This window comes from Alosa sapidissima, chromosome 16 (assembly GCF_018492685.1).
Source record: "Alosa sapidissima isolate fAloSap1 chromosome 16, fAloSap1.pri, whole genome shotgun sequence".
NCBI classification, from domain to species: domain Eukaryota; kingdom Metazoa; phylum Chordata; class Actinopteri; order Clupeiformes; family Clupeidae; genus Alosa; species Alosa sapidissima.
The window spans coordinates 18,514,730-18,539,556 of record NC_055972.1 but is presented as its reverse complement, the minus strand read 5'-3'; the positions used below and the strand labels follow the sequence as shown (position 1 = coordinate 18,539,556).

Here is a 24,827-nt window from a genome sequence, read left to right as displayed (position 1 = left end):
GTCAAGGGATAATGATAAGGATGTATGACTATACTACAAAGACTGCAATCAGAATTAAGACTACCAACAGAGTCAAGAAACTATGTAATACATGCCCTTACAAACCTTAAATGTTCTGTCGTCTGAAGTGGACACAAGAATGTTTGTGTCCCATGGGAAAAACACTGATGCTGTCACAGGCCCTAGGTGGCCCTTTAACACAGCAAGGACTTCTTCCTTCTATGTGGGTGAGATGTGGGTAAAGCAACATATAACTGTACATATTTATCCTGAATATACTTTTTTAATGAAAATAGGATTTATTCATTGGGGTGAGTGAATTATAGATAACCTACCTTGGAATTCAGAATATAAATTTTGGAGCCTGCGCAAACTGATACCTTCTTATCCAAAGAGCAGAAGGAAAGATGCACTACTTTACCAAGAAGTGTTCCAATAACTGTACCTGAGACAATTGCACCTTGAAAAAAAATATTGTAAAATTACCCAAACAAATTAATGTAGGCCTAATCAATTTTTCTGCCCATTTCCAGGACCCATTCCCATGCTGCAGTCATGTACTCTACATTAGTGGACCTGTCATAAGGTGTTCTTAAATTGTATCACTAGAGGGCAACATTAAGGCACTGTTCAGTGGAAATTTACTGTTAGAATGGTAGGCCTGTCACTATCTTTGAAGATGTCTTCTTGTTAGTCTTAAACATTTATCTTGATAAATGTGGCATCAGCCACATACTGTATCACTGACCAACTTGACACTGCAAATGAAGGCTAGGTAGGCAGTGGATATGATGTAGCAATGTGATGCTAATTACCCTCTCTTGCTTTTCTGTAGCAACGTGCAACATCCCAGGCTATCACATAATCTTCGGAGGCAGAGCAAAGCATAAGGGGGTCTCTGTTCTTCCCAAACGAAATAGCGGATACATTGCCATGATGACCAGTAAGATGCAAAGGTTTCTGTCAGTACCCAGAGGAGAGAAAGCTAAGACGGATAAAACATTAAAAAAAAGTCCAAATAATCTGATGACTTTCAGAAAGAGCAAGCTTGCGTACCTGGGAAGGATCTGTAATGCTGTGTATCATCAAGTTTTTACCCTGCCATGGAAGAGCACTATGCGAGGAACAGCAATCAAGCTGCGTATAAGTCAAAAGTGTATCACAGGCCATAGAAAATATTTCTCTTATGGCGCGGTCTTCTTCAGTGCCCTTCCTGCCATCCATGCCTCCAAGTCTTCTATAAAGCTAATACAAATGACGTCCTGTGCATACTGTATTATAACAGACGGGTCACCGCGTGTTTGCATAGAATGTCCAGAACACTCCACACTTACAAGTTAACAAGGAATGCCCTTAGTCAAAGGTAGGCCTGGCCTGGCCTGGCCTGGCCTATGCTGGCCCCTGAAGTTAGTAGGCTAACCTGGATGCTGCAACATTATAGCCTACATAGCAACAAGTTAACTTTAGCTGAGTGTTTCAGATATGCAACGATACAAAATCACCTAACCTTGTAAAGTGGCTAGCTGACGTTAAATAATTCGCCTACGGTAGCTGGATAGCGATGATGACAGGCCTCAGTCAGTCAGTTAGCTTGAGTTAACTAATTCCGCAAAGCAATGTCCACGTATCTCTCGTTCTTTGCAGACATGATATGACAGGTGTACACAGGTGTCACGTTCCCCCACAATCATTCACGGCATATCCATTATGCATGTGCAAAGATAGAACAGACACTTAAGCGACTGTATAAAGAAGGTTGTGACCATAGACTGTACGTGGACGTTTGGCAGCACCACGCGGTTTGTGAGGTTGTTACCCATGGTTACCGAGATATCGCGAGCGCGACGATTCATCAATCCCATGCCAATGTTTGGTTGACGATAGGCTTGATGAATGCATGTTTATGTTACAATAGGCTACTAAATAGGCATTTACTGTGTGTATGACCCGTAATTTATTCACTGAATACTTTTGAAAAACAACTGCAATACATTAAGTGAGCTGCTAGTGGGAACAAGTAAATTAGCTAGTGGTTCTTAAACTGGGGGTCGGGACCATAGACAGTAGCCTAAAGGTCGGGACCCACAGGGGGATAGCCAAAAATATTGGGGGTCGCGAAATGTTTTGCAGTCTGAAGTAAATACATTTTTCTAAAGGTTTTAAGTCAAAGGCTGCCATTGACATAATAATGCCTTTGGTGGTGACATACCCTCCTATGAAGACATTTTCTGCCTCTGCTTCCAATGCCCATTTCGAAACCAAATTCCGTCGGTTAGGGGGTCGCGAAACTTGCTGAACCAACTCCATCTGGCTGAATCAGAATGCAGTTACAAATATAAGTAGTAGTTACATACATTATCCTCTAGGTGGAGAAATTGTCTAATCGATTTTGCACCGAAAAGCTTTATCAACCATCTCTGCTGTTATTTTTCTTTGGTCATGGATAGACAGACCCAGCCTTCCTACTATGGTGTTTGAAGTAGTCTAGCTGGTATGGGGCTTATAGGTGGTTACAATAGCAATTAAATAACTGTTAAACTGGCAGTTATTGCCATTTGTAATGCATTATTTTAAATTTTGTGTTATTGTTGTAGATTTTGCAGTGACTATGGGTGAAGTAGCTTAAAGCGGGTGACTAACCTTGACCATTATGCTCCACAAGGGGATGCACGTCAGGGCTTCAGAGGGAGAGGAGATCCACAGGACAGCACTGACAATGGTCAAGTGAACATTCCAGGCCAAACAACCACCTGACCTAATATAGAAAGACTGATCCAATGCAGCAAATATATTAAAAGGCTAAAGTCCTACATTGGCTATGTTGTAGCCTATCCCCAGAATATCAGCAGCAAAGTCTCTGTCTCGCAAAACAGTCTCCAAATAAAACGCACATCGGCCTGTTGTCTAGCCTCTGTGTGCCAATATAGCCTATCGTCCAAAATGCTTGATTGCATTGCATTCTCCACATTTTTAGCTAAATTTTCATGTACCACATCAGCATTTTTGTTCAGTGAATCTTTGTTCAGTGGCTTTGTTCAGTGGCACTTTCCACGACTGGAATACTTACCTGAAGACTGGAATACTTACAGCTGGATTGGCCACGGGCTGCGCTGCTGACTAAAGTAAGGCTGAAGACTGGTTTTCAAGAAGATATTTACCTGAGGGAATCGGGACTATGGTTTCACGTTTGAAGAGACATTGTTTAAGTGTTGACTGTTGAAAGATCAACCTTATCCTTAGTTACCCTTTTGAACTTGGCATACCTTTTTGTTAATTCCCAAGAACTTTATTAAAAACCTTCGTTGTATTCTAACATTGTGTCCTTACACTGCTGAACTGTCCTGCTGAGAGCCGCGTAGCCTCTCATGGTATCACAACATACACACACACACACACACACGCACAGTTAATGTTGCCACTTGTGTACTGCATGTGAACCACCAATATTCGCACAAACATGCATGCACGCACACACATAGGCGTACATGACACACACACAAACAGACACACATGTACACACATAAGCTTGTTCCGTGCATACTGCACCCCTATGTATGCAGCCCATTATAGGTCAGCTACAAAAAGGAGACCCTGCGCAAACTTCAGGTGGCATATAATGACTGCCTGAGGATACTGGATACAGGATATAATGATGCTCACAAGCCCTAGGTGCAGCTCGGGTCAGATATCAATCATATTTATGGAAACGTTGGTATGGGTGCCTGTTAAGACTCTCATGAATCAGAGTATGTTTATATGTGTATATCTATTCATTTTTTTTGTTGTTGTATGTCTTGCTGTTGGGCCTAGAGCCTGTAATAAAGTTTATATACACACACACACAGTTCATGTTGTCGGTTCATGTTGTCATGTTGCCACATGTGCATGTAAACCACCAATTTTGCACACGCATGTATGCACACACAAAAACACTCTCTCAGACACACACACAAATACACATATTTACACCCACTCTCTCTCTCATAGGGTCAAAACTGCACAAAATGTAAAGTGTAGGATTATTATGACACCCGCTGAATGCATGCCAAGTTTCATGGAATTCCGTTCATGGGGGGTTATATCAGCTACACACTCACATACAGCAGATGTGGAAGTGTTCCAGGGACTTGATGTGGCGGCTGTAAGTAACCCAGGCTTCACAGCTGTAGAGGAGGGTGGTGATGCAGACCGCTTGGTAGATGCAGATTTTTGTGTTGAGATGAAGGTTCTTGTTCTGAAAAACCCGCCGCCGGAGTCTTCCTAAGGCAGCTGATGCTTGTTTGATTCTATTCTGGACCTATTGTCTTCAGAGATAATGCTCCCCAGGTACTTGAATGATGGAACAAGTGACAGTTTCTCATCTGCAATAGTGAAGATGGGTGGTGTGGGTGGGATGTTGGCACTCCATTGGCAGATTACACTGTTTTGGCGGTGTTGATGGTCAAACCCATCCTGCTGTATGCCCTCACTGCTGCATCTAGGACAGACTGGAGGTCTTGTGGAGAGTGAGATATGAGAGCGCAGTCATCTGCATACTGCAGCTCAAGTATCCTCACTCTGTGCAGTTTGGTGGTTGCCTGCAGCCTCCTGATATTGAAGAGGTTACCATCCAGCCTGTATGCTACTGTCACTCCTGTTGTCTTCAATATCCTTGTGGAGAAGATGGGTGACACATATGAGGAAGATGTTAAAAAACACTGGTGCCAGTACACACCCCTGCCTTACCCCTGTGCGCACAGGGAAAGGACTTGACTGTTGACCTCCAATTGTCACCCTAGCAGTCATTCCATCATGAAACTGACGAAGGATGTTGACAAACTTAGTGGGGCATCCAATCCGGTGGAGGACTTCCCACAAGATGATCTCTCTGCACAGTGTCAAAGGCTTTGGAGAGGTCCACAAACGCCATAAACAGGTCTTTATGTTGTTCCCTGCACTTTTCTTGGAGTTGCCGGGTTGTGAAGACCATGTCGACTGTGCTCCTGTTCTTTCTAAATCCGCACTGTGACTCCGGTAGTATAGACTCTGTGATGTCATTGATCAGCCTCTGTAGCATCGCCTTGGCTCCTTGATATGCCCCTATGGATGCATACATACACAAACATAAACACACACATACATAAAGACAGACACACAGTACACATGCATGTGCATGTGTAACCCCTTGTCTGCATTGTGTTTTCCCAAGAAATGGCAAGGAGACGTGGGACCAGTTCGTCATTTATTGACCTGGCATGAGAGATAACACTTTGGGATTCCGTAGCAAGGCAGCAGCATGGATTTTAACACAGTATGCGCTGGCTCTAATCCTCCAACTATCTAGTATTTATGAATAAAGTAAAAATGCAATACAGATATACTGTACTAACAAATTATATAACATGTACCTGGCATGAGAAATAACACTTTGGGATTCCGTAACAAGGCAGCAGCATGGATTTTAACACAGTATGCTTATATGAGAGCAGGGAGAAGAAATATTAGCTATCCACACGTGACTACACAAAATACACAGGTTACATTGGCAAAGGAAGTGCATAACACCTCGAGACCATTGGTGTTGATTTAGAACGTTTAGTTCTAATCTAATTATGTGGGAGTTCTGTTTACACACAACTTACCGCTGGCTCTAATCCTCCAACTATGAGGAAAGCCATGCAGTTTTATGTGTATGACCACTAGAGGCCAGTACTCAACCAACTGTTTGACATAGCTATTACCAGTGTGTAAGAAAACAACTAAAAAATGAGTGCAAGTGGAAGAAACTAAATCATCACTGTTACATATGCACGCACATGCATACACACAGGCACGCACACACTCACACGCATATTTTTTTAAAATGTACTGTACATGATGAAATATTAGCCTATAGCCATGTCCAAGAAAGGTTTAAATGTAGCCTAATCATTATTTTTCATAGAACTTTTGTGTTATGTGTACTATATGAAGTAGGCTATGATATATGACCCATATGATATATAGGCTAGCCTAAAAGTTGGTTCAATTCCCGCCTTCCACCGCTGTGCCCTTGAGCAAGGCACTTAACCCCAAGTTGCTCCGGGGACAATGTGATCCCTTGTAATATAGCTGACATATGTAGCCTAAGTCACTTTGGTCAAGAAGTGTCTGCTAAATATAATGTAATTATTATTATTATTATTATTATTATTATTTGGCTATTATTAATTGGCCCCTTATACAAGTTTAGGCCTATTCATCGTGTAAATTGATGTTGTTATGTATGGTATTGCTGTTTTCATTTAATAGTCTATTTAATCGAATTCTGCTATGTGATATTATTTGTTTATAAATGTAGCTAACAAACACCCATGGGCTGTGAAAAACAATCTCTGGCACCGTCGGCTAACAACAGGACTTTTATTCTGACGCTTCTCTCTTTTGGCGCAGCTAATCTGACGTAGTATGTGCATGTGTACCAGCTCAGCCTCTGAGTGAAAGATACCAAACAGCTTTAGTGTTGGAGGTCAGAAGAAAGACGGTCGATACAAATACACGCTTCGGGAAAAGTCCTTCTCAGGATTATTTTGCTTTAAACGTGTTAGCATAGAATTATATAGGGATATGATATATTTACTTAGACGAGAAAAGGAAAACAGTATGACATAGCGACAAGATCGTATTTTTGCTGGCTGATTTTGGCCCTCATTAACCTATCGCACAAATTTAATTTCGAGTGTGGCTTGGGAGTTATCGATATATCTGATCATTAATATTATTTCGTTTGGGGCAACTGTAATATGAAAAAAGAGGTGCCTGACACATTAGGTTTTGTCCCTCAAAAAGACATTGTTTACAACAAACTTCTGCCTTATGCGGACAAATTAGATGGAGAGTCAAACGAGATTCTCGCCAGAATCAAGGAGAACTTGGGACGGGCTGTGTATCTTAGGGAATTATGGCCAGGAGTATTGTTTTGGACAAGGAAACTTGCTACGTGAGTATTGTCTTACGCTTGAATTATATTGATTTTACCTAGGGTGTCTGGTTTTACTTTTGCCTACGACGTGCTTCGTTATTTGGGTTAGCTAACAGTTCGCTACCGTTAGCTATTGGTTGTGTCATTTCGGATGGCGACAAAGTGCAGATTGTGTGTTTAGCGGGATAAATCAGGCCAATTGTATAAATACTGCGCCCTGGTTAAAATAAGCAAGTCTAATTCCACGAGTGCTTAAGCTTACTCTATGGGTAAGCAAGCACTGTTATTTCTGTAAGCTACCAGGGTTCACTTCCTGAATGATGGCTGGCTAGGCAAGCTCGATTGCATTCACTGTATTGGTCGTCATGTTGACGAGTCCTATGCTTGAGATTTTGGTAAACAAAAAAGACAGTTGTGGTTCTTAGGTTTAATGTAATAATGAATACATTTTAATGTGAGTTTGTGAGGTGTTATGACAGGATGTGACATGCACTGATCCTTTCCATTGTCACAGTTGTAAATGTCCTAGACCTAGAGGAAGTCGAAGTAGATTTTAAAAGCTCAGTTGTTGTGGTCCCTTGTCAAAATTGAAGGGGTGTATTACTGAACGGGCCTACCGGGCCCAGGCCCAGGGGCCCAAGACCTCAGGGGGCCCTGAAGCTCAAGCATTAATGTGCTGTGTCACTGCCACTGATACACAAGAATGATGTTTGTCACCCTATCCTTCTAAGAAGTCAGTTGTTGTTTGAACCAAATATACCTAACACAATTTTTCTAAAGGGCAAAGCAAGACCTCAGGCACCTTTAATAGCCCAGGGTTGCACATGGTGGATGTGCCTGCTTTCTAGAAAATAGTTTTCTGGAAGTAAACAACCATCTACATGTGGTCCTCCCACAAAACATCTTGGGCAAGACTATAAACAACAGTGGCTATGACACAATCATTGACTAGCTCCAGTTATGACTGTTATCTGAGTCTGTAGTGGATGAGCTTGATGTCATATGGTTTGTAAATGGATTTCATCATATGTTGATGTGAAAGTGACACCAAAAAACAAGTAAAAACGCTAGTCAGGGCCTTTGTGGTGTCACAACTCTACCCCTGTGCCAGTGCATGGTTGCAATGTTGACCATGACTCTATGTTGACCATGATGTCATCAGAGGCTTAAAGATGGCAATTCTGAACTTGAAGATTGGCCTAGTTTCTTGGTCCGGGGTGCAGCCTAATGGCAGTGTCAGTTTTGTTATTGAGTGACACTGTTCTGCTCAGTTCTCAGGGTTATCCTGAGGGTTTGTCTCCTTTTGTGGGATCTGTACCAATGCAAGGAAATCACCTCATCTGTAACTCAAGTGGAAATTATCCATTAGAATACTATGCTGTGCTTGCATACTCATTTAGCACTGACAATAGGCATTGTCTATAACCTCTTGATTTCAGTTTTAGGACTAGCTCATAAACACTTACCCTGATGATTACAGACACAATAATTGTTGCCTGTTCATCTAATGCAAAATGTCTTGAACATCCTTTGAACAACTTTTTCTTCATGTAAAATGCATCTCATAAGCATGCAGCACACAAGATCTCGAGTGGTATAATAAAGCTGCTATGTGAGCAGGGCCTATTTTTTTGCTTATATTGAGTTACATTAGTATTTCAAACAGTGTAACAATGCAATTTAGAGGGACACTCTGGGAGTACAGACCTCCCCCAAGGCCAATATCTAGCAATATTGAAGAAATAGGAAAAAAAACCTGGGTCATTCCCTTGATGCGGATCCACTCCAAAAGTTATAAATAATATCTTCCTAGGCACATGTTCTCTCCACCCACTTCCATAATATTTGACCGCAGGATTGTACATTTAGTAAATTTATTTTTTGTACAATCCTGCAGACAGACAGACAAACAAACTGAATGGAAGTGCCCATGGTCCACGGAGGAAGTAATAATGCTTCCCTGTCACGTCCCACCTCACATAAGCTACTTGTGCCCTCTCACAGATACCTGCGGCTGTATGGCAGGAAGTTCAGCAAAGAGGACCATGTGCTGTTCATCAAGCTGCTGTACGAGCTGGTCACCATTCCCAGGCTGGAGATCAGCATGATGCAGGGTTTCGCCCGCCTCCTCATCAACTTGCTCAAGTAAGTTGGGCCTCTCTTTGTCTTCATGGCTCTCTGCCTTCCCTTCAGCCTAAAGGTTTGTCTCCAAACCCCATGCAAAACCTCAGTTTGGTTTGTGTCCTGTGTCACTACTAAGTAAGTAACTAGTAAGTATTCTAGGGGAATTTATGTAAAAAGTAAATGTTTTGTTTTTGTCACAGCCTTTTCATAGCACCAGTTGCAGACATGATGCTGTTTTGCTGTAGGGAGTGATCAAATTTTTTTTCTTATTTTTTTCTTCCACACCAGAAAGAAAGACCTGCTCTCAAGAGACGATTTGGAGTTGCCATGGAGACCTTTATACGAGCTTCATGAGAGGATTCTCTATTCCAAAACGGAACACCTGGGCCTTAACTGGTTTCCCAGGTATGCGGAAGAAAAAAATGTTTAATGAAGATAGCCAGTTTCAAAGAAAAATATATATATAGAACTTATACACTATAATAGAGTGTAGCATTAATAATAAACAACAAAGTAAGTTGGTCCCTCAGGCCTCACCTTTATTTGTTCCGTAAGTCACCAAACTGATTTGAGCTTTGCAGGAAGTAGGCTAGTGGAGTGTGTTTGATGTTGTTATGTGAAGATAAATCTTGGGAAGCAAGCCCTTTGTTCCAAACTCTTTCCTCTGTAGTTTGATCAGTGCTGTCATACCCTGCTCCACCCCCTTTTCCAAGGCATTGGCATTGCAAACCCGTCATGGGTTTGGTGCAGTAGTTGCTATAGTGATCATTAGAATGCTGCTCTGTTGACAGAATTACACTGGTAGCCATTCGTCATACATAGATGACGGTGGAAACCCCTCTCTCTTCCTCTCCTGCTGTGTAGAGTGAGTGTCGTTCATTATGACACTTTGGAAACATTGTGTCACAACAAAGCGAGGGACATCAGCTCACATGGTGGGATACAAGCCATTAAAAGCGCCATGGCCCCTTTTGTTTGTTTGTTTGTTTACCAACCAGAGCATCTCAGAGAAAATGAGAAAAAGCTAAGTGTTGGAGTGAAATTGCAATTCAAGATGAGGGTTGTAATGATATTTAGGCCGTGCTGTCTTTTTTTTATTATGTCCCCACAGTCAACAATCCAGTCTGATGAAAATATATTCTGTCAAGCTGAGCTGATGTTCTGAGTGTGCTTTTGTTTTTTCTGCTCTCCTCCCCCCTCTCTCTCCTCTCACATGTAGTTCTCTGCGGCCACGTTCTACCTCTAAACATATAATGGTTAAGCTTGCTCAGAGGTGGTAAGGATGAGACATCTTCTGTGCTACAGTTCATCGTCTCTCTCTGAGGCGATTGTTTGTCTGTCTTATTTTATTTTATTTTCCCCCCTTTCTCACTGCATGTGCGAATGGAATCAGCTCGTAATACTTGATACCCTCCACCACTACAACACACACAACAACAACAACAACAAAAACAACAGCAAAAAAAAAAAAAAAAAACAACAAGTAGGGTAACTTCGCTTCATAGATGCAGAGCAATATCACTGCCTGTCCAGCTTGGATTTGAAATATCACGCTGCCACTAACAGCTCTGGCCATTAGCATCTGGTTGGCATTGTGGCCAGCCTTCAATAATACCAGCATATGAGGAAAGCTTGCTTTTAGTAAGGCCCCAGACACTTCACATGACCCCCACCCCCCAGCACACACACACACACACACACACACTCACTAAAAGTGGAAGAGTGTGTCGTCATTTGGAAAGCATATTTTCATCTCTTTCTCTTTCTCTTGATGAATGCTATCTATCTACCACTGTTTCATACCAGAGGTCACCCAGGGTTCGTGACACACACACACACGCACTCACACGCGCACACACACACACACACACACACATACACACACACACACACACACACACACACACACTGTGCACGGCCCCAGTGTGTGCCTAGGCCACTCTCAGTGTTGCTCTCCATATTTCCATGGTATTTCTGCTGAGGTATTGATGTCATATGAATGCCCTCCACTACTGACTTGTATAATACCCTTTAAAAGGAAAGATGTAAGCAGATGTTAAGCTAATGAAGCCACACTTACAGGTGAATCAATTCTAACAACCACTTTTGCAGAGGAGATATAGCATATATTACTGCTTTGAATATTTCAGTGAGACCCTTACCATTGCACACTGGCCATTGACCACATTGCCTGGGATCACATCGCCTAGAGGACATCCTGATTCACATACAGTAAACATCACCTGTCCCTGTATTTTAATACCACTCACCTTTGTCACTTTATGGTCTCGGGTTTCCCACAGCACAGGATCTGGCTGTGCATGTGTCCTAACGGCATCTGTGTGTGTGTGTGTGTGTGTGTGTGTGTGTGTGTGTGTGTGTGTGTGTGTGTGTGTGTGTGTGTGTGTGTGTGTGGTTGTATGTATAGTTTTAGTTCTCATCATGGGATTGTTATGTTACATCATTGACAATATTTGGAACAGTTGCTGTTTTTTTCCTCTTTTTTTGCTAGCTCTTGACTGTCTTCAAATACTGTCTTTCTGTGTGTGTTTTTCTTTTCTTTAGTTCTGTGGACGGATTACTGAAAGTCCTAGTGAAGAACTGCAGGCCGTAAGTACCACTTCTTGGTCTGATGATAACTCTGGGATCCCGTTAAGATTTTGCTGCAAAAGCACAAAATCACAATGTATCTTTTGTTTTGTCTTTCTCATAGATAGGGCTGTATGTTTATGCAGCTCAAAGCATCTATTGACCCTTTGTCCTTTAGAGTTAATAACAACATAATTCTAGAATTATCCTGTCTGTTCATGAGTACCAAAGACTGTGCATGTGGTTCTATACCATTGTGTTGTGGTGCATATGCAGTGGCATTCATATATTCTTTGGCCCTGTTTGGGTGCATACACAGGCTTCCAGCTATATTTATCTTTTCCACTGTTGGTGTCGGGATCCAGACCTCATTTTCCTCTCCAGGAGAATGAACTGGAAGCCGGAGTAGAAACACTGTAACTGCCAGACAGAATGGTTTTGAGTGCACGATGGCTTTCCTCCACTTGGTTTATTGCCTCTTAAATATACACTCCTCTGCTCCAGGGAGCTGAGCTCAGTCCAAATGAGTTTATGCCTTTTGTAAGGCAACCAAAAGAAGAGAAGTTGTTGAGACGGTGAATTTTACATCTAGTGTTGGCTGCATTAGGAGATTGGAGCTTTATTTGAGGCATCAGAAACTGTTGTAATAGGTCAGATATAGTTTGATTGAGTTATTTAAAACAGCTATAGAGCCCCTGTGTCCTGAAATGCCACAGCCAAGTCTACATATCTAGGTCAAAGTGAGTGTGTAAGCCATTAGGCTACCATTACTACACTACTACATGCGTTATATCATGTAATGCAGAAACCGAAACAAAGCACTGCAAGTGTCACACACAATCACTAATTGTGTTTAAGCATCATAATGATTTAGGAATTGTGTTGTGGTGCTGGTATTTATAGATGTCCCGTCTATTTCAGCTTGTAGATGCAAATCAGCCTCCTACAGGTTCAGCCAGTGTTAAAAGGGAAGACACATGTATTCGTCTGTTATGACACAGTCAGAGGCACTGGATGCCATTTAGGGAAGACACTTGAATAGCTCTCAGTTTCTCCTAGCTGATAATCCTATTAAACTCTCGTCTAATTCGGGCGAGTGTGTGAGTTTCCTGTTAACCCAGGAGCAGTAGAGCTTTAAGGTCAGTGGTGCTCTGTGGTGGAGGTGGTAGGAGGTCCAGATCTAATGCATTGTAATTAATACTCTATGTTGTCTGTCTTTTTCAAATCTGCATTATTTTTGCTTCAACTCATATTTCACATCCAAAATTCCTGAAGAGGCATTACAGATATGTATGGTTTCGTAGTTTAACCAGGCTTATCTAAGAGGATGGCGGTGTTGAGTTGATTGTTTTGTTCAATAATGTAATTGGTTAATCGGGTCACCAATTTGGCTGCACTGTTTGTTAAACAAATAGTGTGATTGATGAAGGGGAACAGTAGTAAATGGTTGAGTCTGTGGGCATCTGCAGGTGCTAAAAGCTGAAGTGGAGCTTATGTGGAATAAGGACCTCTTTAAGCCCTTTACAAAACCATTTAAACCTCTCATCTACTGCAGCATCCGCATGTGAGATGAAAATTCTCACCATCAACACATAGCTATTTGGCTACATTTCACAGCGACATTCAGTTAAGCACAAATGGAATTTCTCCCCTGTTACATGTGTGTGTGTGTATATATATATATATATATATATATATATATATATATATATATATATATATATATATAGGTAGTTAGATAGATTAAATATATATATATAGGTGGTTAGATAGATTAAAGTTGATAAAAGAAACCCATGTAAGATGAAGTCAGAATGAGATGAATATTAGATTCTCTCTCTCTCTCTCCCTCCCTCTCTCCTCCATCGCAGGTACTTCCCTGAGTCGGCTACCAAGGAGATGCTGGATGAGTGGCGTCCGCTGCTGTGCCCGTTTGACGTCACCATGCAGCGCGCCATCAGCTACTTCGAGCTCTTCCTGCCCACCACACTGCCCCCTGAGCTCCACCAGAAAGGCTTCAAGTACTTAACGCACACACACACACACACACACACACACACACACACACACACACACACATACCTCCTTACACACCTCCTCGCACATCTCCACCACTTTCTCCTAGGTCAGTACCACATCATTCATTAAAGTCCCTGCTCCCTAATAAATCCACCCACGCTCAACAGGGACCCATACCTCTCGCACACCATCACTCAAGGGCTCTCCAGCTGGCCTGGAGTTTCCTAAAATAAACCTGCATCGACGATTGCATTGATGTTGTTCTTGAAGCATGCCTGTTATTTCTGAGTCGAGGACAGGATGCCAGTGACTGTGTTAATGACTCTTGTTATCTCTTTTTTTTTTTTTTTCTGCAGGCTGTGGTTTGACGAGCTCATGGGTCTGTGGGTGTCCGTGCAAAACCTTCCAAGTTGGGAAGTGGTAGGTTTGAAACATTTCTCCAAAATAACTACATAGCTCACTGCGGTGGGCAAAAGAGGACTTTATCAGACCATATGCCTTTTTCAATTGAAAGACACATTGAGTGATTTTCAAGCATTGTTTTGTTTTTGTGTTTTTGTTATTAGAGTCTTGTCAGTCTTTTTGCTCGACTAGCCACTGACAACATAGGCTACATAGACTGGGATCCTCATATACCTAAGGTGAGGTTGTTTTTTATTCACATGGCCTCTTCTCTCTCTCTCTCTCTCCCTCTCTTTCTCTCTCCCTTTCTCTCCCTCTCTTCCCCTCCCTGTTTATTTTCCCTCTGTGAGCTACCCGAGTGTTGCCAGTGTCGCAATATGCATTGATATTTGAATACTCCAAAGGGAGGTTTGTCAACAGTGTTCTCCTGTAACACACTGGCATGCTGACGCATGCAAAGGATTCCTCCCACGTTAATAAAACAGTTCTGCTTTCACTAATCATTTGACTTGTTAGTGTTTCCAATTAACACCATTCAGATTATTGGTTTGCTTGGATGTATTCTTAAGCCATCCCCAGATTTGTAATAGATGCACAATTATTCACCTGAACTATTTCTTCCACTCACAGATCTTCACCAGGATCCTGCGAAGCTTGAACCTTCCTGTGGGCAGCAGTCAGATGCTGGTGTCCAGATATGTGACTAATGCTTATGACATCAGTCATGTGGTCATCTGGATCGCAGCTCTTCTGGTCAGCACTGTTTGTAACAAAATGTCCATGAAACATTTTAAAGAAAATAATACCCATGCTTAGTGCCATAATATACATTATAATTAGTATTAGTACAGTATATTAGTCTTATGATGTCAGACTGGTGACAGTGTTTGTCTGGGTCTGTGTGTCTGACAGGGAGGGCCCAGCAAACAGGCCCAAACTCAGCTGACCGGCCTCTTCAACAGCATCAGCTCCTTCCTCCACCCTTCCAACCATGGGCGCTGGCTGGTGAGTCACCTCTCCACTTAACCCAGACCCCCCCCCCCCCCAAACTCACACACACACACACACATACCATCAGCACTTTCACCGCCAGGGGGTCGGAATGCATGAAGAGCAGTCTGACCTTTCATTTCTCACATGCACTGTCGCTGGCAAAGACACTTAACTAAGTCAGGGCATCTGGGTCAAACAGTCGCGAGTGAAGTATTGAAGTCATCTGACACTAAAACAGCCCCGGTCTTTTAGTCAGGCAAACCTAGGTTTGAGAGTATTCCCAATCAGTGTATTATCTCTTTAGGGTATCAGTCAATACACCTGGGGGGAATGAAATATTAAATGGAATAATGCATGAATGTAGGACTGTACTTCATGTTCCCTTCTGGTCCTGTGTGGTCCCATGATTTTCTGTAACCCCATGTCCCCGAAACTGTCTGTCTCTTGCTAGAGTGATGAAAGATGGTTGGTATGCGGTGTGTGGTTACATTCTGTGTCTGTGTCTCAAAAATATCCCCATGCCACATTGCCAAAGGTTGCTCTTGTTTTTCAGTGGCACATGCCTATAATTTTCCAGAGACTTCCATTCATGAAAGGCTGGCTGGCACCATCGCCGATAGACAGGCAGAGGTTGAACTTTAGTGGATTTCGGTGGTGATTATCAGATTGTTTCACAAATGCAAGCCTTCTATTTAGATTTTGCCAGACTTGGGAAAGAGGATGAGGTTATCTAGAATGTGTTTGACTTGATGGACATTGATTTAATTGAATCAGGGGTAATTTCACTAGTGAGGGTATCGTGCTATCGTGCCTCCATTACCCAAGTCATTGTCCTATTAATAGGACGTTGGCCTTTACAGAGTGGCATGGCGGCAGTAAAGCATACCTTTTCCGCCTACGTGCCAACCTGGTACATAGATGACTGTTAAATGTCTCCATTGTGTGCCTGGCACAGTAAGTCACACTTCCTGGCTGTCAGTTAGCTACTAGTTACAACCAGCTGGGACTGGCAGGCATTGTAAACAGCTCCCTCTGAACTGGAGGATGGAAGGTTTTGGGTACTTTAAGTCGAAGCCTGGACAGGTGAAAGTTTGTTGTATTATACAGTTTGCCGTCCCTTTTCCCTTTGGGCTCATGGCTTATAGATCCATGGGCGTTGGTGTGTCACAGTGCAGATGCAGTAAATACTTATGTAAATAAACATAATTTTTGCTGGAAGCTTTTTTTACTACATGGTGCATAGCCTAGATGGCTAGTGTATTAAATACATCTTTGCCATCAAAACGTATTCCAAAAGTAGCTGGTCAGAAACTACCCCTCAAAAAGTGGCTACTTATTGCATAAGGTAGCCTTATAAGATTATTAGTTTAATTGAATTCAACTTTAATTAAAGTTACCACTCTATAGACAGTGGGTTCCTGGGGTGGGTTTTCACTGCTTTTAAATAGTCACCTCAGAGGAAAATATTTAATAAGGTCTTAATGTCACTCCTTCAGTCTGTGATGATGCTGTGTGTGTGTGTTAACCCCCACCCCCCCCACCCCCCCCCCACACACCAGATGAAGTTGATGAAGCTGCTGCAGCGGTTGCCAGCATGTGTGGTCCGGCGTCTCCACCGCGAGCGCCACCGGAGCCCCACGTGGCTGTCGCCTGTGCCTGAGAGCCACCGGCTCAGCGAGCAGGACATCGACGACTTTGTGGAGAGCATGAAGCAGCCCGTGCTGCTGGCCATGTTCAGCAAGACGGGCAGTCTGGACGCCGCCCAGGCGCTGCAGAACCTTGCTCTCATGAGGCCCGAGCTCGTCATCCCGCCTGTACTAGAAAAGTGAGTCGAGAGAGAGGTGTGTGTGTGTGTGTGTGTGTGTGTGGTGTGAGAGAGAAAGTAAGTAAGTGTATGCATGAGTCTGTGTATAGATTCGTCTAGTTTCGTCTGTGTATAGAAGTCAAGTTTCCTGTGTGTGTTAGTGGGTGTATCTTCCTGTTGATGAGTCAGTGAATGAGTGTGTATATCTATTTTCAGGGCTGCCTTGTACTCCACTGGGAGATCTAGTCCACTGTTGCACAGTAACAGTTCTTGCTGTAGCTGAACCGGCTAAGCATATTAAGGCCCCCTGGAGTTTCTGAACCTCAGAGACAATTGTGATTAATAAGCTCTGAAATTAATTACTTTACATGGATAAATATTAAGGAGTACCCAGTTATGTGGGTACAGGGAAATATACGACTTTTCCTAAGCATAGAGGAATTTCCATGGGTCTTTTGCTGCAGAATAGGAGCTTCTAGTTTTAAACATAAAAAGTGAAAAAGCCCCTGATCCCTCCGCTGCCCTTTGCAGGACTTACCCGGCCATGGAGACGCTGATCGAGCCACACCAGCTGACGGCTACCCTCAGCTGCATGATCGGCGTGGCGCGCAGCCTGGTGTCCGGTGGCGGCCGCTTCCCTGAGGGGCCCACTCACATGCTTCCCCTGCTTATGAGGGCCCTGCCGGGCGTCGACCCCAACGACTTCAGCAAGTGCATGGTGGGTAATCGCCACCGTTTGCAACTCGCTAGACTGTATAACTTATGATACATGCACACATGTACACTGGCCAGATTCATCCCAAGAATAAATAAACTGCTGAACGTGTTGGCTTCATACTATGAAAAGAGGGGAAAGGGCTCTGATGAGTCGAACCACGTAGGCGTATCCCTTAGAATAAAGGATTTTTAACTTGTACTTGATCGGTGTACCTCGGAATTCCTTAAGACTGGATGCCTCATGCATAGCCTACAAGACAATCACATTTTGCCTTAGCCTACGGCTTCATACTATATTTTGATTTGACCAAGAGGTTAGATTCTGTAGAGTTGTTAAGGTTGCTATCCTCTGTCTGCAGGTAACATTCCAGTTCATAGCCACATTTGCTACGCTTGTGCCTTTGGTGGACTGCTCCTCTGCTGTACATGAACGAGATGACCTTACACAGGTGAAACAGCCTTACCTTACATAAAGGATGCTGATCCTATGGTTCTTTGCCTTCTGTTTCTGTCATCGGGTCTTACTATGTCCTCTTCCCCTTGCCTTGTCTCTTGGGTAGGTGGAGCGGGAGATGTGCTCAGCATCTGCTGAGTTTGAAGACTTCGTCCTGCAGTTCATGGACAGGTGCAGACAAGCTGAATTAACCACTGATTCCATAGTAATGCATGCCCGTAATTCCCCAGCTATTAGCTGAGGTTTATACAATGATTTTGCAAAATATCTTCAGCTATGAAGTTAATACACAGGGGCAGGTAATATGGTATTACAGGACAGTGTTTTTTTTTTTTTTTTTTTTACTTTCCAAAATCACTGTCCTTTGGTTTATACACAATGTGGCTACAGTAATACACAGAAAATTACTGTTTACTAAAGTGAATACCCCTGTTAAACTAAGTGTGTGTGTGTGTGTGTGTGTGCGTGTGTGTGTGTGTGTGTGTGTGTGGTGTGTGTGGTGTGTAGATGTTTTGCCCTAATTGACAGCAGTTCTCCGGATCTCACGCGAGAGGAGATGGAGACTGAGAAGATGACTCATCTGGAGAGTCTGGTGGAGCTGGGCCTCTCCTCCACCTTCAGCACCGTCCTCACACAGTGCTCCATGGAGATCTTCCAGGTCTGATACTCACTCACTCACACACACACACACACACACACACACACACACACACACACACACATAAACACACAAATACAAATCCACACTTACACAATACATCGCCCAGATCAATTTGGTTTCTCTGCTGAATTCATCTGTACCTAGAAGCAGTTGTTTTCCAGAAGGTGCAGTTGTCATGAAGCACTCTCAGACAGTCATTCACTCGGCCCTGTTTATTGTAGGTGGCTCTAGAGAAGGTCTTCAACTTTGCCACGACCAACATCTTTGAGACTCACGTGTCGGGGAGGATGGTGTCCGACATGTGTAGAGCTGCTACCAAGGTGAGACGGAATAGTGGACACAGACAAACAAAAAAAAACACCTCTGTTTAAATATCTTGACTTTTATCTGCACCTGGTTGCCTTAAGGAGTTTAAGTTTCCAGTCTGAAAGTAAATAGAATTGTAGTTATGCCATGTAAGTGATATTTCCGAATTGATGTCAGCTGAAATCTGAAAAGTGGTATATATGTAGTTAAGATGTAATATTAGGTTATGAATCTGTGCCTGTTGTGAGAACAGATCTCGTCTTATGGTACTGAGTAAATGGAGATTCCCAGCTGACCTCTCTTGTTCTCGCCCCTCCCTCCTCCCTGTAATTCCCCCCCAGTGTCACCCAGAGGAATCTCTCAAGCTCTTTGTGCCACACTGCTGTAATGCCATAACCCAGATCACAGCCAGTAAGTAGGCTTAACTACCACTGGGTATTGTGTGTGTGTGTGTGTGTGTGTGTGTGTGTATGTGTGACACCAGACTGGGCCATGCTGGGCCTTCTGCGTGTGTGTGTCTGTGCTGTATGCTGGCATGAGAGAAATAAGTGTGTGTGTGCACACATGCAAGACAGGGAGACCTAGACAGAAGCAGATGCTCTAACATGCCCCGTGTGTGTGTGTGTCCAGATGAGGAGGTGAAAAATGAGGAGGAGCTGGATAAAGAGCTGCTGTGGAACATTCAGCTCCTGTCTGAGGTGAGGAAGACCAGGCTGAGCCAAACCCCCCTCACCCTGTTCCCCACATATTCTCTTCTTGTAACACTCCTTCTTCCTCCACATTAATACGTATTAAAGATGCAGTTTGTATTTCAGTTTTGCAAAAAGTTGTTGATAACAGCCTATCAAATTGTACCGCTCCGTTCCAATGCTCGTGGAGCACTGTGTTAATTGACTGGAATTGTAAATGGAGGTGAATTGAGCTGACTGTGGTTCCCATGTACAGGGACTAGAATCATACACTACACTTAAGACTCGCCTAAACAGTCTCAGTTGGCTGATACATAAACCGCGTGTGTGTGCGTGTGTGTGCGTGCGTGTGTGCGTGTGTGTGTGCGTGTGTGTGTGTGTGTGTGTGTGTGTAGGTGACTCGTATGGATGGGGACAAGCTGCTGCCCTACAGTGCCCAGCTGGTGCAGGCCCTGCAGCAGACGCTGCACCTCAAGTCCAAGCAGGGCTACGGCCTGGCCTGCAACCTGCTGTACCACTGCCTCCGCGCCAGCTCGCTCATCTACCCCAAGGAGTACTGCAGCATCCCCGGAGGCTTCTGCAAGCCGCTCTCCGAGTACCTGCCCATCAAGGTGAGTGCTGACGGGCCCGAGGCAGCGAAAGAGTTTCGTCCAGAGCAGTGGTTAACGAATCTATTTTTTTTGGTGGGACTGAAGTGTGTCTTAGTGACTTTACTCTTCATATAACAACTTCAGAGTATAGTCTCCTCAACCAAAGCAGCCTACTTAAACTCTACAGAGCTGGCACATTTGTCCTACATACACGGTGTGAACACTGATGGCTACACACTTGGATTACACAATCACACATATGATTGCTTGTAAAGGTGTCACGACGCCTCGAAATACCAACTGGAGACACCTGGTGGCACATTTGTCACTGTTGGCCTTCCGGAGGGCAGGTTGTGGCCTAGACAGCCTCTGTCTTTGTTAATACAGACAGTTACGAAACCAGCGTCTGTGTGTCTGTCCTCAGCTCACACCTCAAAACACACACACACACACACACACACACACACACACACACACACACACACACACACACACACACACACTAACCCTGGACAAGTTGACCTGGCCATGCCCCTTATCCTATTAGGTCTCTCTCCAGCAGGGAGGGAGAGAGCAGGAGGAGAGGGGAGGAGAAGGAGGATTTGTTTCTCTGCATAGCTGTGAGGGAGATACTGTAAAGTGATACAGCACCAGCAAGCAGCAGCTTCTCAGAACTGGCCGTCAGTTGAGGCCATCTGAAATCACTCTGACGTTGTATTTCAGACTAGATAGAATGATTTAAGATTAAAGTGTGTGTAGACAGTATGCTCTCCTTCAATGCACACATCAACAGTGTTTCTCACTGTGCCTTTCTGCACCTACATTGCAAGACAATGCCCAGCCCTCACTTAGCACAGTGCACAAGTCTTCGGCAATGTTTATGCTACATCCCGCTTCGACTATTGCAACTCCATCTTCTCTGGCATCCCAAAATAAGCTACTCCACCAGCTCCAATGAATTAAAAACGTGCTCCAAATCCACAAGTCATATAACAACTGTGCTCATCCAACTTTGTTGGCTTCCTGTTGCATACGGAATCCAATTTAAAATCCTACTGCTGCTCACATAGAAGTCCCTACATAATCATGCGGCCACTTACCTCGCTGACCTGCTGTAGAATTACACCCAAGACCGCTCACTGCGATCCTCCTCAGCAGGTCTACTCACAATACTAAACATGAACCAGAGCACCATGGGAGAAAGCGCATTCAGCCACACTGCCCCTAAGCTCTGGAATTCACTTCCCCATTACATCAAGCACTGTCTTTTAGCTAGCTTATTTACTGTGACATGGTTTTATTGTATTGGTTGTAAATATGTTATGTTTTATTAATTGTATTTGTATGTTTACATTTGTGAAGTGACTTTGGGTGACATGAAAGGTGCTTTTTAAATAAAATAGTACATTCATTTCCTGTGTTTAGCCGCATTGTATATAAGCCACAGGACAGTGTTTTATGCAAGTAAAAAGAAACAAAGCCATATTAATACCATATTAACTGCCCCCGTGTATTAACCTTATTGCTGAAGAATTTTTGCAAAATCAATGTATTAAGCCGCGACTAATAGTTGGGAAATTACAGTATTATTATTATTATTATTATTTATCAAACAAAATTAAATGGTTGTACAATACAGTCTGCCAGACTTATGTATGAAGAACTCTATACAATTTGTGTGAAAGATATGCTGTTATCACAATATAAAGTTAGTTGTTCCTAACTGTAGATCATTACAATGTTTCTTACCCACCTCAATTTTCCAAAAAAGCCCGACTAATGTAATGTCTGGACTTTTAGGTCTTTTAGTAATTCTCACTTCTCAATTTTGCTGTGCAGGACTGGGGTCGTCCGGGTGACCTGTGGAACCTAGACATCAAGTGGCACGTGCCCAATGCGAAGGAGACGGCCTTTGTGTTCGAGGTGTTGGACCTTCTGCTGAAGCCTGAGCTCCAGCGCCTGGAGAGCTATGCCCAGGGAGAGCAGGACATGAACAGGTCAGCTGGACACAAGTTGCTCATATCCACAGGGGGCTAGCGCGAGGCTGGAAAGTACAGAATCATAAAATGCTGTTTTCCCAACCTAGAAAAGTATAGAAAGTAGTATGGAAATGCTGATGAACGTCTGGAAGTTTTGCTCAAAAAAAGCTCAGCATGTGAAAATAATACTGAAGTTCAAAATCCCAACAAAAAATACACACTTATTTTACTAAACTACCTAAAGTAACATCCTTAAAGAACACATAGGGTAATCAGTGTGGAAAAGGTCTGGAGGAAGTTTGGAATTGTTTGTTCAGAGGGCAAGCACCTTGCTTCTATGCTACCATCAGTAACATTCACCAGCTAAGACTTCTTGCCCAGTCTTGGGCAGTCAAGACATAATCAACATTTCTGGAGCCTGGAGAGGAGTTGAATGAAGCTTTGTCCTTTCAATGTTCAGTGACCGTGTGCACTTGCAAACAAATGCCGCCCACAAACGCTGATCTGTTTTTATATGAGTAAACACACTTAAAATTCTCCCTCTCCATATTCGCTCGACTATAAACAAACAAACAGCAGAGGGCCGCAGAGAGAGCAAATCAGCACATTTTAGAGGTCTTGATGAGACAAAGTGCTATTTCACCCCCCAGTGGAACACATTACAGTGTACTCTCATAAAACCACTACACTCAAAAGCACTGGTAATGATGTGAGCAAAGGCTGCGCCCAATGTTCCTTTTTTTAATGAGGGGAAAAAGCCCATGTTTGCTCTGTTTCGCCCTCCTCCTATCGCCTGCGTGGTGAGTGACACTGTGCTGTCTGGCCTGTGGTCCTGTAATTGGATGATGGGGGAGTTCATGTTTGTGTTTGTCCTCCGCAGGGACGATGTCCTGCAGAGTCTGTCCATTGTGCAGCACTGTCTCCTCGGAGCCGGAGGCATCCTGCCCCCCTTGGTTGGAGAGCCGGTACCTGAGCTGTGAGTGTTCTACTCACGTTTTCCGGCTATAGCAGATATTTCTCTCTCTCTCTCTCAGTAATCAGGAATAAAATGTGATAAGTACTGCACGTAGAGAGATTAAGGTCGGTTTTGGAGGAAGTTGCATTTGCTAAACCATGCAGGAATAATCTAACAAATCCTGCTGCTGGTTTGTGCCTCTCATTATTCACATGGCCTGTTCTCTCTGTCCCTGCAGGGTTCACAGCATGGTGGATCTAGACGAAACCAGGTTGTACACAGGAGTGGTCTATGGTGTGTGTCTCTTCCAGGCTCGCCTTGTGTATCTTTCTTGCGCACACACACACATACAGACACTTTCAAATACAGCTCTGACAAATTGGACATAGCCAGCAATACTGTAATCTCTGCATCTGTCTTCTCCTCATTACAGACATGTCCAGAGAGAACTACAGGGAGGTCATCTGCAGAGTCATGAAGCAGTTACTGAGTGAGTTCTCATTCTCATGTATCAAACACAAACACACTCACACTCACACACACACATATATATATTACACAGTACACACACACACACACACACACACACACATACACATACACACCACCTCACCAGAATTTCCCACCTGTTTGTGGTTATATATTCTAGAGACTACTGTATGTTCTGACAGTTGCAGTGCGGTAGAAAGGCAGGCAGTCCAGAACTGGTTGAATGGGGTTTATAATGAAATGATTTGTTGAAGAAGATGGTAAATGCAGCAACTTTACAACCCTGCATAAATCTGTAGACATTCAAAATCTATTTCAGAGATAGGTGCTAGCTAAACATAGCTCTTGAGCTTCTCCAGTGACAGTTCCCACGCATGTGACTTCAGGAGAGAGATGGCACATGGTTTTGATATTTGACCTAGCTGACCTCAAAATCTCCCCTCTCCTCTTCCTGCTTTATTAGAGCACATCCTTGAGCACTCAGAAGATGACACCAAATCCCTGTTTGCCATCATCAAGGTGGGTCATCGGGGGAGCTTGTGCAAGCTTTCACCTCCGCGCAAGCTTTCAGCACAGTCTGCGGAGTCCATGAAGAGTGAAGCCTCAATAACACTGTGGTTTCCTTGTGTTGTGTTGTACAGATCATCAGTGACCTGCTGCAGTTTAAAGGCACACACAAGCATGAGTTTGACTCGCGCTGGAAGAGCTTCACACTGGTTAAGAAATCCATGGAGAATCGGGTAGGCAACCTTTATGCTTGTATAGCCATCTTCATGGATGCAACTAAAGATAAGCTCATTGATGGTCTTAAAGGGCTTCAGGTGTATTTGCTCATTCCCTTTTCTCTTGTCACTGTCTCTCGTTTTCCTTGTCCTCTCTATCCATCTCTTTATTTACCTCTCATCTCTCCATCTTTCTTCCTCGTTCCTTCAGCTCCATGGCAGCAAGCAGCACATCCGTGCTCTGCTCATCGACAGGGTCATGCTGCAGCACGAGGTAAGATCCGTGCTTTGTGTTGACTTGACTGACAGCAGTGCAAATGCACTGTTTACTTCACTTACTGTAGCTCAATGTTTTTTTCTTCGTGGACTACGTCTAGATGGCATAGGCCGTGAC

At 43.5% G+C, this 24,827-nt stretch overlaps 2 protein-coding genes across 8 annotated transcripts in view; one reads left to right on the top strand and one right to left on the bottom strand.

Moving 5' to 3' along the window:
* The window catches only part of wdr27 (WD repeat domain 27), a 55,775-nt gene extending 53,969 nt beyond the window's left edge, over positions 1–1,806 (bottom strand). For 5 of the 6 annotated variants that reach the window (XR_006023226.1, XM_042065186.1, XM_042065187.1 and 2 more), the window contains exons 1-4: positions 1,057–1,806; positions 816–960; positions 336–460; positions 106–219 (exon numbers count right to left, since the gene is read on the bottom strand). Coding sequence is in view for 5 of the 6 variants with exons in the window: in XM_042065186.1 (XP_041921120.1) it covers positions 106–219; positions 336–460; positions 816–960; positions 1,057–1,224 (552 nt within the window). In the remaining variant the exon portion in view is untranslated. Of the gene's footprint in view, positions 1–105; positions 220–335; positions 461–815; positions 986–1,056 lie in introns of all 6 variants that reach the window. The other variant, XM_042065188.1, reaches the window with a different exon arrangement.
* A 4,655-nt stretch (positions 1,807–6,461) lies between these two features.
* Positions 6,462–24,827, top strand: part of psme4a (proteasome activator subunit 4a) — a 35,448-nt gene continuing 17,082 nt past the window's right edge. The window contains exons 1-26 of one of the 2 annotated variants that reach the window (XM_042065184.1): positions 6,462–6,958; positions 8,945–9,085; positions 9,353–9,469; positions 10,284–10,340; positions 11,630–11,674; positions 13,525–13,674; positions 14,029–14,092; positions 14,239–14,313; positions 14,705–14,827; positions 14,987–15,079; positions 16,627–16,892; positions 17,403–17,589; positions 17,948–18,037; positions 18,149–18,213; positions 18,550–18,700; positions 18,925–19,023; positions 19,351–19,420; positions 19,640–19,707; positions 20,094–20,309; positions 22,128–22,285; positions 23,148–23,243; positions 23,461–23,516; positions 23,656–23,712; positions 24,175–24,230; positions 24,353–24,451; positions 24,645–24,707. In XM_042065184.1, the coding sequence (XP_041921118.1) occupies positions 6,762–6,958; positions 8,945–9,085; positions 9,353–9,469; positions 10,284–10,340; positions 11,630–11,674; positions 13,525–13,674; positions 14,029–14,092; positions 14,239–14,313; positions 14,705–14,827; positions 14,987–15,079; positions 16,627–16,892; positions 17,403–17,589; positions 17,948–18,037; positions 18,149–18,213; positions 18,550–18,700; positions 18,925–19,023; positions 19,351–19,420; positions 19,640–19,707; positions 20,094–20,309; positions 22,128–22,285; positions 23,148–23,243; positions 23,461–23,516; positions 23,656–23,712; positions 24,175–24,230; positions 24,353–24,451; positions 24,645–24,707 (2,859 nt within the window). In that variant the 5' untranslated portion in view covers positions 6,462–6,761. The remainder of the gene's footprint in view (positions 6,959–8,944; positions 9,086–9,352; positions 9,470–10,283; positions 10,341–11,629; positions 11,675–13,524; positions 13,675–14,028; positions 14,093–14,238; positions 14,314–14,704; positions 14,828–14,986; positions 15,080–16,626; positions 16,893–17,402; positions 17,590–17,947; positions 18,038–18,148; positions 18,214–18,549; positions 18,701–18,924; positions 19,024–19,350; positions 19,421–19,639; positions 19,708–20,093; positions 20,310–22,127; positions 22,286–23,147; positions 23,244–23,460; positions 23,517–23,655; positions 23,713–24,174; positions 24,231–24,352; positions 24,452–24,644; positions 24,708–24,827) is intronic. The other variant, XM_042065185.1, reaches the window with a different exon arrangement.